Here is a 13,407-nt window from a genome sequence, read left to right as displayed (position 1 = left end):
TGATAATGTTTAATTTCTTTTTTATCACCAATAAAGTGCGTACATACCATACATTCGAAGCGGTCGTAAACATATTCAAGTCCTTTTCGAAATCACTTTCTCAGCCAAGGCTCCCCAAAGTCTATCCTCCTTACGGGAACAACTGCGCACATTCAAAGTCAACGCAACCGGAGGTGGTTATTCCTCAATCCCCTGCTGACTCCACCGTACACACGATGTGATAAGATTGCAGATGTGACAGAAATCCAAACGTACTCATCTGTAAATGTTCTGTCCCATTCTTCAGAAAGAGCGATTCGGTGCCAGCGAATGAGGAAATAAGTCATTTTTATGACTGAGAATCATTCTTTCCACCATTCCGTTGGAGTCTGGATAATGCGAAAGGAGGCCATACATTCGGTCGCATGGGATTTAAAGTTCAGGCTTCGAAGACTCGCACAAGAGAAGAAAACGCAAGACAAGAAGGAAATGTGCTTGCACAACCAGCATCAGCAATCTTGCGCACACAAAAAACAATAAAACTGTGATAGGAAAAGGGAAAGTTATGAATGCCAGCTATGAAAGATGAATTATTGATGGATGGGAGCTGTCATGTCAGGGGAATAAGCAAAACGAGGTTCAACTTGTGACTTATGTGGGAGGAAGAGCTGTTGATTAGTTTGATAAATCTGATGGGAATTTCAGGATTTATCTTGATTTGTGGATAAATTGCTGGGTTGGATTCACTTGTCAGACGTGCCAATGAATATCCAACCATTTGATACAGTGCATTTTCGGAGATGGATGTTTTGATGGAATACAAAGAGAAAGATCAATCATTAAATATGTTCTGGTAGAAAGTACCTATTTAAGTGTTGAATATTCCTGTTCCCTAATTCCAAATTTAATACGGCACATTGTATTTTTCAACTGTCATGCATGGACCAATTTTAATATTCGTTGTCGTCCCATGGCTTGACCAATGAGCTCAACGTCTCTCTTATTATTCACCTCATAGGAAGATAATTTATACCCTCCCTCCCCTTTCTAGCAAACAACTTCACCTCATTTGTACCAATCCCTGGAAAATTCAAATCATATTCCAATGATGTGCAAATGCCCTCCCACCAACCATCGGAATGGAGCAAAGCCACATTTCAAATTGAATCCTTCTTCTTCGCCTGTCTGCTGAGCACACCGAACGGAAGAAAATTTTATAAATGGATTTCGACATGATCGATTGTGGTGAATTCGTTTAAAATGGAAATGAAAAATTTATTTTTATTCCACCCAGCCCCGCATGCTGGTCGGTTGCTCTGGTACTCTCCGACTCCGATCTGGTTAGCAAATGGGACTGCTCCGTAAGCTCCGGTGTCTTCTTCCAAATGTGATCTTGGTTTTCTTTCTTAAAGATGGCGAGTGATGCGAGAATTGATGGAACTGTGCGGCTGCTCGCCTCAACGCTCGGTTGATGGAACACTTTCAAGCTCGTCTGATTATTGGGTGGCAAAGGTTTATCCATTGCAGCAAAAAAAAAAACCTAAAAAACTTGATTGATGAGGATTCCTGGAAAAGGAAAACAGCAGGAGTTTATCTTTTCAATTACCATATTTCGCTGGGATCCCAACCGATTGCCGATGGGTGGAGAATTAAATTTTAACACTTTTGAAGTTTTGCTACGCGAGGGCGGTCGTTTATTGTTGGAGAACTTTTCGCATAAATACCCATATTATTCACCTGAAAAGCATTAACCCCATTCAACAATCTGGGGAAAAAATGTTCATAACAGCCATAAAGCTTTGAAATAGGAAATAATTTCATCTGAGCTGCAGCGCTGTGTTTCTTGAGGACAGAATAAAAGCGAGTGGACCAGTATTTCGAAGTACCACAACAGCTTACGATGAAAATAAAAGCTCCAATCCGGGATTTTATGAGGATGGGATGTGGCAATGGGATTCTCTGCCTATTGTTGCGAATGGCAATTTTTCAAGAGCTGCTGTTGCTTGCTCCGGTGTTTTATTTTTGTTTTCTAAAGCTTCAGCCGTGTCCATTGACCTCATTATTTTGGAATCTCATTTCCGCATTGAATTTCTAAAAGATTTATGACGCCTTCCAGGCACAGAAGCAGGTGCCTTTGTTGAATATTTGCTATGTTGAACACGGGCTTGGTCAGGTTTCAAAACAAAGGCGGGTGAAGTTGGTTCAAAGTTTCAGAATCAGGAAAACTTTTCAAATCTTGGATCTTGTTTTAGGTTTCTTAAAAGTTGCTATGTCATTAATTGTCTTGAAAGTTCAATAAGAAATGTTGCTTACAAGCAGCAAGAAACCACATAATCAAAAATTGTACTCTTAATTACTACCCACTTTAGTGTTATTGTTCCGGGAACAATAGGGCTCTCAACCGTTTTAATTAGCAGCTCGCAAACTCGAATTTATGGGTGCGAATACAGCTTTAACTGCAATATTTATTCGCTTAGGTAAGCATTTAACTCATTTAGTTATAATAATAATACTACTTACAATTATTCGGTTTGAGCGTATGGAATATTAATGCCTAACCGAAATCCTCGTATGTGAAGCAATCTGCGATAAATTTTAGGTTATACATAGTTTCTAATTGTATTTCATATAAACTTACGGCTGCTCTGCTAACTGTGATAACTATCTGTTATAGTTTAGGGTAAGATAGTTTAAGTACAACTTTAGCTGTAAGAACTGAAAAAACATAGTTTTAGGCCTAATTCAAAGATAATTACAATCACTTCAATTTACTTCTAACTTTCTTTTCACCTCTAAGATTTTCTACAGACAACCTCTCATCGGCCACGTCATTGTCCGTCAACTTGTACACTTTGACGTTTTAAGTCTTGGTAACACCGTTCGCCAGTTGAAGCGGTGATGTCGTTCGGTTGCGGTTACACCGCGGGGCAGTGCTGGCAGCAACATCCTCCCCCCCGTAACACTGGCCACCGGTTCCAGTTTTACCACCAGACTCAACCTCCAACACGGCCAACTTCGACACCGGTCTACGTAACATCCCCCTCGCAGTCTGAACTATAGCTTGCCGAACTCGTCCGTCTTCCGAAGCCACGACATCCTTGATCCTTCCTCGAATCCATCCGTTCCTACGGGCGTCGTCCACTACAAGGACTAGATCCCCAACAGCAACAGGCGTTACTTCTCCAAACCACTTCATCCGTTTGGTCAGCATCGGGAGATATTCCCGAATCCAACGCTTCCAGAACACGTCCAGTTGATATTGTATTAGATTCCAGGAAGTCTTAACCGCGGAAGCCGCGTCACTGAACGTTACTGCAGGCTGGCGAACACCCGTTGAGTTTCCTAGGAGGAAGTGATTTGGCGTCAGAGCTTCCCCTTCGGCAGCGTCTAGGGGCAAGTAGGTAAGCGGACGGCTGTTAACAATGCCCTCGGCTTCGACTACTAGTGTTCCTAGTCCCTCGTCGTCCAGTTTCCGATCGTTGTTGTAAGCTGCCTCCATAGCCGACTTAATCGACCGTACCATCCTTTCCCACGCTCCGCCCATGTGAGGTGCTCCTGGCGGAATGAAATTCCACTTCGTATCTGTATTAGTGAACGTCGCTGCCAATTCGCTGTGTATACACTCGAGCTCCTCCCGCAGCAGACGTTCGGCACCTTTGAAGTTGGTACCATTATCGGTATAGATTTCTGCCGGCGCCCCTCGGCGGCAGACAAAACGACGTATGCACTTGATGCACGACGGTGTAGAAAGGCTGTGAGCAACCTCGACATGAACGGCGCGTGTAGTGAGACAAGTGAATAGGCAGATCCAGCGTTTAGCAGCACTCCTCCCTACTTTCACTAATAACGGCCCGAAGAAATCGATGCCGGTGTAGGTGAATGGTCGAGTGAACGACGACAAACGAGCCACCGGCAACGGCGCCATTCGTGGAACCGTGGGATACGTCTTCTTCACCTTGCACCACTGGCACGTTGCTGAAACTTGCTTCACCACCGTCCTCAATCGGGAAATGTTGTAGTACTGTCGGACTTCGTTCACTACCGTTTCGGAATTTCCGTGGCGAAAGGCTCGATGGAAATCATCTACCACTAGCTTTGTCACCGGGTGCTTTCTCGGGAGGATCACCGGGAATCTGGCATCGAACGATGCATGCGGTGCCGCTCCAATTCTTCCTTCGACTCGTAGAACTCCGTTCTCGTCCAGCATCGGCGTTAACTGGTATAAGCTGCTTGTTTTGGGTAGCTCCGTGTGTCCTCTCGAGAACAGGATCATCTCCTCCGGATATTCGTTCCATTGCACCATCCGCATTATCGTATCCTTCGCTTTTCGTAGTTCATTTTGGCTCAGGTACAGCAATTCCGGCTTCTCTCTTCGTTGTCTACGCTGACAGTTGTCCACGAAACGATGTACGTACGCTACTGCTCCCAGAAGTCGCCGCCACTTTGAGAAACGGGAAAAGTCCACCACAATCTCTGGAATCGTCGTTCCTTTGATTACAAAGCAGGTTCGTAGTTCCTCGTCAGGTTGCGCCGAAGTTTTCACCTGTTTCGGCCAGTTCTCTTCGGGAAACCGTAAAAATTCCGGACCCTTGAACCACTCGTCGGTGACTTTCGGGCAAGGGTTCTTGCTCCATTTTGTAGCAGCATCTGCAGGGTTTAGTTTGCTAGGAACCCATCGCCACTCTGCTACGTCCGTCGTAGACAACAATTCCCCTACTCTGCATGCAACGTACTGTTTGTACCGGCGATGATCGGCACGCAACCAGGCTAACACAGTTGCGGAGTCACTCCACAGGAAACGCTGCTTCACTTCGACGGTGTGGCATTCCTGAACGAACGACATCAAACGACTGCCAAGGACCGCTGCTTGCAACTCCAAGCGGGGAATCGAGAGTGGCTTCAGAGGTGCGACCTTTGTTTTCGCTGCTACTATCGAGCATTCTGATTCGCCCTTAGCGTTGACCACCCTGAAATACGCCACAGCGGAGAATGCGGATTCGCTTGCATCCACGAAAATGTGTAGCTGAAGCTGTTCATACGTTTTCTTGATTGCGTCCTTGAAATAACATCGTGGGATCCGCAGGTGGCTGATCTTAGGGAAAAGGCTGGTCCACTTGATCCAGCGACCAAATATATCTTCTGGCACTCTTTCGTCCCACTGTATTCCAGCTCGCCAAACGTCTTGGAGAAGGATCTTTCCGTGAACTAGAAATACGCTTAGGATTCCCAGAGGATCGAATATCCCCATCAAGCATTTAAGCATCTGCCGTTTGGTTGGCCGCTCACCGTTGTCTATCACCCGCTGAATCTCCTCCTTCAAATCCATCGAGAACCGCAGCTCGTCTTCGGTAGTGTGCCACAACATGCCCAGTACTCGATCGCTACTGTCCACGGCGCTCAGGCAAAGACTTTTGCTTGCCTTCGGATCCTCCTCTTCCAACTCACGAAGTACTGCGATGCTGTTTGAAAGCCAATTCCTAAGCTGAAATCCTCCTTTCTCGTGAATCGATCTGATTTCACGCGATACTCGTTCTGCTTCTTCCTCGTTCTCGAAACTGTCGAGGTAATCATCCACGTAGTGGTTATTCAGAATTCCCTCCACTGCTCTTGGGAATTGTTCAGCGTATTCTTCGGCATTTCTATTTTTGATATACTGTGCCGAAGCCGGCGAACACGTGGATCCAAATGTTGCCACGTCCATAAGGTATATTTCGAGTGGCTCCAACGGATCGCTCCGGAACACGAAGCGTTGAGAATGCCGGTCCCTCATACGAATCAACATCTGGTGGAACATTTCTTTGATGTCCGCAGAAACTCCCACCTTGTACTGCCGAAAGCCTGACAAAACGGCTGGAAGCAATGTAAGCTGGTCTGGACCTTTCAGCAGCATGGAATTCAGGGATATTCCATCCACTATCGCTGCCGCATCCCAAATAAGCCGAACTTTACCCGGTTTCCGTGGGTTGGTCACTGCGCCTAACGGTAGATACCACACTCGTTTCGGCTCCGCTTGCGCTAATTCGTCTTCCGTCACTCGATGTGCATAGCCTTTGATCTGGTACTCTGCTATCTGCTTCTTAATATTAGCCGCTAGCTCAGGATCCCGATTCATCTTGCGCTCCAGACACTCAAATCGTTTAACCGCCATATTGTAGCTGTCCGGAAACTCGATGTTGTCGTATCTCCACAGCAGACCCGTTTCGAACCGTTCATCTACTCGGGTAGTCGTCTCCTCCATGATTCTTCTAGCACGCTTGTCCTCTTCTGATTCCAGCTGTACTGAAGGCTTTACCCCCGCATCTTCTATCAGGAAGTAATCCTTCACTGCGTTATGTAGCTGCTGATCACTGTGACACTCACAAGTGTGGTAATTCAGCGAATGTGCACCTTCATTTCCACTGCCACCGAAGATACACCATCCTAGCCTAGTCTTCACGGCAATAGGTTCACCTCTCTTGCCTTCTTTCACCTGCAGCGGGACTGTAAGGCTCACGTTGTTCACACCTATCAAGAGTCGAGGAACTGCCTTCGCGTAGTTGTCGATAGGCAAACCTTGAAGATAACGATAGCGTTGTGATAGCTCATCATAGTTGAGACTCTGTTCCGGCAACGTGAGCTCCTTCACGGTGCGGACATCGTTGAGAGAGAACAGTTTTTGACTATTTGTTCCCTTGATCGTAATTCGAACGTTTTTCGATTCTGGCTCGACTCTGGTGACGTTTCCTGTCCACTTCAGGCACAAAGGTTCGGTCCAACCGTTGACTCCCAGTTGCTCCACCAGACTGCTGTCGATGAGCGAGAGATCCGAGCCGTCATCCAGAAAAGCAAAGGTTTCGATAGTAGCTCGCGGACCGGAGATGATGACAGGAATAATGCGAAACAGAAGAGCTTGCTTGTATTGCCGATGCGTATGGTTCTGCACGGTTGACATACCTTGTGTATGCCGCCCGCTGGCATTGGGTCGATTGGAATGCAGCAACGGATGATGGCGATATTGGCATCCCTCGATTACACACCGTGTTGAATTTCTGCAGCTTCTTCTTCCGTGTGCGTTAAGACAACTCCGACAAAGCCCGTTATCTTGCGCGAACTTCCACCGGTTGTCTACGGTATACGCTTTGTACGTGGAACATTCTGTCACGTGATGACCTGACCTTTTACAGCAAGAACATACTCGAACTTTATCCCGAACTGGCTCTCGAACTTGCTCTGCTTCGCTAGTGTGGGCATTCACCGCTCCCTTCTGCTTCGGCTTCTGCTGACCACCACTGTTCCCACCGACGTACATTGTAACTCTGCTGACTGCTGTGATAACTCTGAGCATGAAATCTCCAAACGCCTTTAGGTTGACTACCGGGTGCTGCTGCATATAGTCTGCCCACTGCATTTTAGTGTGCGCAGGAAGTTTCTCCACCAGCTCCATCAGCAACGTTGGGTTGGAAAGGTGGTCTTGCTGTCCTGCGGCTTCCAGATGATCGCTGAGGCTTCGCACAGCCATTCCAAAGTCGATTATGGTCTCCAATTTCTCCGCTTTTGGCGCCGGAACACTACGCACCTTCTGCAGTAGAGCATTAATTAACAATTCAGGTCGCCCGTACAGCAAACGAAGGGTATCTATCACTTGAGGCACTGATTCAGGCAGCAGCAACCTGCTCTTGACAGATTCGTACGCGGACCCTCTCAAACAACGCTGCAGACGCGCGAGGTTTTCGGCGCTGTTGTAACCACATGCAAGCGAACTATTCATGAAGCTACTTATAAATATCGGCCAATCAGCTGGGTCACCCGAAAACGTGGGTAGATCGCGGGGCATCACTTGACGCGCGGCTAGCTGCGAGGGGGAGGGGGTAAATTGATCAGTAATGGGCAGACACGACGGTGGGGGAACTGCTCCAACGGATAGTACCGGATTTACATGTGACGGAAAGCCAACATTCGACAGTCCCTGTTGCGGGAAAACTGTTCCAGACGCAAGTGGCGAAGAGCCAACAATCGGCAATCCCGCAGTTGGGGGAGCTAATCCGGAAGATTGAATCGGATTTGCCGGTGGCGGAAAGCCAACATTTGTTCCAAACGAAGGGGGAACAGTATTTGTTTCATTGGAGGAAATCGTGGCAAATGGTGCCAACGTTCCAAATTGCTTCATAATTTGTTGGAGGGAGTTTTCAATTTTTGGTGGTAATGGTGGATTTATTATTGGATCACCGAGTGACTTACCTTGATGTGTTATGGGGGGCACTTGGGGTTCGACTTTACTTCTTGGGTTGGTTACCTGTTGCTGCTTCGGACCTATTTTAGGGATCGCGCCGGTATACTGCTGCTGATACCTCTCCTCACGGCACCGTTCAGGAACGCCAAACGGCTTTAACGTTGAATTCAACTGTGGCTGCTTGAAGCTGGATTGCTGACGGTGTTCTGCATGCCTCAGCTCTTGTCGCCTCGTTGCATCCCTAGCCAACTTTTGCCAAATAAGCTTGTTGACCTCATCGGTTGGCTCCGGCATCGTTTTCCCCGAGTCAATCTGACCCTGGCTGTTCAATGCAGCTGCTGCAGTATCTGCGGATTGGCCTACTAACGGAAGACCATCAGAAACATCGGACTGCTCATCGCATTGCTGTTGCCAGTGCTTCACCCTGTCCAGACTCGTCCTTCTACTGACCTTGCTCCTGTTGCTGACCGAATCGTCCGTTTCGTGCAACTCCTCCTCCAGCATCTTATATTTTTCCACCAAATGACGTTTTTCCATCGCTTGCTGCTCTTCCAACAGCTTCTTTTTTAGCATCAAACGTGCCGCCCTAGCGCTGGACGTTGTTGTTCGGGAACATACACTCAGCGGCAAACAGTGTCCACAAGTCCACGATCGATCTGCCACCGATGTAGATACTTCCGCGCATTGCATATGCCACCACCCATTACATTGATCGCATTGCACGCAATCGTCGACCGCGTCTGGGCGATCACAGCAGACGCAGCTGGATGTTTGACCCTTCTCCGGTGTGGCTGGGTTGGTGGGGTTAGTCAATGAATCCGATTTCGGCATGGCGAATAATTTTAAAGGTTTGTTCCGGGAACAATAGGGCTCTCAACCGTTTTAATTAGCAGCTCGCAAACTCGAACTTATGGGTGCGAATACAGCTTTAACTGCAATATTTATTCGCTTAGGTAAGCATTTAACTCATTTAGTTATAATAATAATACTACTTACAATTATTCGGTTTGAGCGTATGGAATATTAATGCCTAACCGAAATCCTCGTATGTGAAGCAATCTGCGATAAATTTTAGGTTATACATAGTTTCTAATTGTATTTCATATAAACTTACGGCTGCTCTGCTAACTGTGATAACTATCTGTTATAGTTTAGGGTAAGATAGTTTAAGTACAACTTTAGCTGTAAGAACTGAAAAAACATAGTTTTAGGCCTAATTCAAAGATAATTACAATCACTTCAATTTACTTCTAACTTTCTTTTCACCTCTAAGATTTTCTACAGACAACCTCTCATCGGCCACGTCATTGTCCGTCAACTTGTACACTTTGACGTTTTAAGTCTTGGTAACACCGTTCGCCAGTTGAAGCGGTGATGTCGTTCGGTTGCGGTTACACCGCGGGGCAGTGCTGGCAGCAACAGTTATAGTTTGAAAAATGTCAATCAAATTGCCAATAAACTACGGCATGCTTAAGAAAGTAATTTACGATATGGTCAAAAATTTCCGAAGTAATAGACTTCGGAAATTTCGAATTATAAATGTGCTATTTTATTGGCCATTTTCAACCAGCCCGTCAATTTCCGGAAAGTGCTTCCTACGTACATGCAACATTCAGCATATTTGTAGTTCTGTGTCAAAATTTCAGCTCAATTGATCATAACAAAACATACTTGCAACACGCCAAAGTTGGCTAGCTGGTATGAAAATCGGCATATTGTCAAGAGATGTTATGCCTCAGAAAATCCTGGCAGCGCCGGCTGGGATTGAACCCAGACCTGCTGGGGTGAGAGGTTATCATGCTTACCAATACACCACCGGTGCCGCTTTTATTTTGTATTGTTGAAGATTTTGCCAACGATAAAGTTTGCCTACTTTCTAAAGAAAAATCAACAAAATGGTGCAAAACCGGAGTTACGATTTGACTGGGACATGACATTATGAAACGCCAGGCCGACGAATGACGCACATCGCGTTGAACTTGTTCACCTTTTTTACTTATTCGCAATTAATCGGGTATCTTCACCTTCTTACCCCATAGAAAAAAAATAATCTGAATTGAGAAATGTCGATGTGATCGAAGTGGATCTGATTTTATTGCTTACTCTTCAGTCAGTAATTTGCGATGCCTCCAATAAGGCGCAGCAACATCGAACGCAGCAGTCTTAAAGCTAGGAACACAATGAATCTTCGAGCGAGCCAAACTACCTCACAGTGTGCATCACAAAATGAACTGGCTAGAGAAAGAATGTCGCAGTCACGAATGAAGTTAATCGATTGAGAATGATAAGAAGGAATGCAGCCCTAACTAGATCCGTTGACAACAATGAGCAACTAAACCTGACTAGGTGAGTACGACGCCAAGCCAGTAGTGTGATTTTTTTTAACTCTTTATTTGTTTCAAATTCAAAATAAATTACATTTCATTTTAACCTAGGTGCTCCAGTTACTGCAGTAGCTTACCAGCCTTAATTGTTATGATATATAGCTAAGTGTTCTTACATTGTTCCTGTCTTGGCAATTCAGTATTTTAAATAGGTTTTTTAAACCTGCATGTCAGTATAACAATTGATATCTTAAAACTAAAAACTAAAACTAAATCTTATCTAAGTATAAAGGGAATTAATCGTTGCAATTGAAGGTTGCAACGATTTTTGCCTGAAATTATTAATTATTTTGTTTGACATTTGTTCTAAAGTCTCAACATTCGAAATTCCATGTACTTCGGTAGTACTGTACCAGGGAGGCAACTTCAAAATCATTTTCAGAACTTTGTTCTGAATCCTTTGAAGTGCTTTTTTCCTGGTAGTGCAACAACAAGACCATATTGGCACAGCGTAAAGCATGGCTGGTCTAAAAACTTGTTTAAATATTAGAAGTTTATTCATCAGGCAAAGTTTTGATTTTTTGTTTATAAGAGGATACAAACATTTTATATATTTGTTACATTTGGCTTGAATGCCCTCAATATGATCTTTAAAAGTTAATTTTTGGTCAAGTATTAATCTAAGATATTTCACTTGGTTTGACCAGGAAATAGGAACTCCGTTCATAGTGACTATGTGACTACTACTAGGTTTCAAAAAGGAAGCTTTAGGCGTATGTGGAAATATTATAAGTTGAGTTTTGGAAGCGTTGGAGAAATCTTCAATTTCTGTAAATAAGAAGAGATAATATCATAACTTTTCTGCAGTCTGGTGCAAATTACACGAAGACTTCTTCCTTTAGCGGAAATGCCTGTGTCATCAGCGAACAAAGAATTGTGACAACCCTGAGGCAAATCAGGGAGGTCCGAAGTGAAAACTCTCAAAAAGTTAAATAGCTCGTCTTCATTATCTTTAAGAGATCGAGCATTCCAATTTAAAATATTTAATGCTTTAAAATCCATTACTGAATTTTAAAGTCATGACAATATTATTTGCACATTTTACTCCAGTCTGAATAGCATAAAACATGGAGTTAGATTTAAGCATATCAGAAATCATGTCAATTAATGATTTCTGTAAAAATTCCATTTTAGGGGCAGTAATGCTTCCTAAGTCAAAATTGTCAAAATTTCCGTTAGAATTACGTTGGTTAGTATTTTGATTCCTACCCGTTGCAATAGCAGCATAGGTAGCTCCATTAACTCGCTGAACATTGTTAGCAGCGAGGGGAGTAAGTACAGATGAAAAATTTGAAGCAGGGGTGATATTTGTTCCTACGGGTACGAATGTAGAATTTGTTCCTCGCTGACCGTTGTTAACAACAGAGGAATTTGTACCTGTTAGGGAACGTGGAGCGTTTCCTACCTGTCGCTTAGATCGAGATTATAGGATCGCTTTGCGAGTCTTACATTCCCAAAAATTGGATTTGTGGTTTTCACCACAATTTGAACATTTAAATTTCTTAGGATCTTCCTCCACAGGACAGTCGTCTTTTGCGTGAGAGGAATCACCACAATTCATGCATTTAGCTGGCATGTAGCAATTTTTAGTTCCGTGACCCCATCCCTGGCACTTACGGCACTGAGTGAGGTTTTGGAAATTTCCTCCAGTCTTCCTGAAGTGTTCCCACTTCACTCGGACATGGAGCATTAGGCTAACTTTTTCTAAGGCCTTAAGGTTGTTTAGTTCACTAGACTTGAAGTGAACTAAATAAAAATCATTAGAAATCCCGTTGCCTGAATCGCCAGGACGGGATTTCATTTTCATTTTGATTACTTGGAGTGGCACAACTCCAAGTAATTTTGCCAGTTCATCTTTGATCTGATCCAGGGATTCACCACTGGGCAGTCCTTTCATGACAACCTTGAACACACGTTCAGTTTTGGTGTCGTAAGTAAAAAAATTGTATTGCTTCTCAGTAAGATACTTGAGAAGACATTTAAATCCGTCCAAGGTTTCAGCCAATATACGGCATTCACCCCGACGTCCAATTTGTAGTGAAAACTTAACTTTCACGAAATTCAAAAGTTCCATGCGAAGAGCATGGAAATCGGAAGTGGTTATCACAATAGGGGGAATCTTTTTCCTTCTTGGCATTAAGCCGGGAAAGTTTACTAGAATTTTTCTTGGATAATGGATCATTCTCATCATCCGTGAGCAAGTCAAATTGATTACTCAAATTAATTTCAGCAGAAGGGGGATCAAGAGTTTACCCCTTTCTTTTGCGTTTAGGCGCCATGGCGGCAGTAAATTTTTATCCAAATCGACTTCCAATCAGATTACTATAAGAATCTGAAGGATCGAAGAGGAATTTTCCAAATCGATATCCAAGAAGGATTACCTCGGGTAGGGTTCCAACAAGGATCGAAGAGGAATAAGAGTTGAACAAGGTAGAAAAATTTTCAGGTTGAGCACTGAAAAGTGCTGTTTAAATTTGTTGTAGCTTTAGGTAGTAGGCAGCGAATTCTAAATTGCAGACGCGGAGACGACAAAGAAGGTCAGTTCAATACATTTCTATCGCGAAAACGACCACAATCACATTCAGAAATATCGAAGACTTTTCCACCTGTATGCTGTCGATATGTACACACTAATCGAGTCAGTACGGTTTCACTGAGTTTTTGAATTACGGAACTGTCCGGTAAAAGTTTAAAATCTGTGGAAAATTTATTAATTTGAAAATTTGATCTGAATTTGTTTATACTTAGTTATGTTAACCCCATTTAATGATAGAAAATAAAATTGGTCGATTTCATTGATTCCTTACGGATAACGGTCATTTGAATTTTTACCGA

At 44.1% G+C, this 13,407-nt stretch overlaps 1 protein-coding gene across 1 annotated transcript; it reads right to left on the bottom strand.

Annotated features, from left to right (window-relative positions):
- Nucleotides 1-2,839: 2,839 nt before the first annotated feature.
- LOC135702242 (uncharacterized) lies at nt 2,840-6,910 on the bottom strand. The gene has a single exon (XM_065223275.1). The coding sequence runs from the start codon at nt 6,908-6,910 to the stop codon at nt 2,840-2,842; it is 4,071 nt and encodes a 1,356-aa protein (XP_065079347.1).
- Nucleotides 6,911-13,407: the final 6,497 nt, after the last annotated feature.

The sequence above is a fragment of the Ochlerotatus camptorhynchus genome, unplaced genomic scaffold (genome assembly GCF_037179485.1).
Source record: "Ochlerotatus camptorhynchus isolate MF236.1 unplaced genomic scaffold, CSIRO-AGI_Acam_v1.1 ptg000189l, whole genome shotgun sequence".
Lineage (NCBI taxonomy): Eukaryota > Metazoa > Arthropoda > Insecta > Diptera > Culicidae > Ochlerotatus > Ochlerotatus camptorhynchus.
This window is presented reverse-complemented; position numbering and strand designations above follow the sequence as displayed.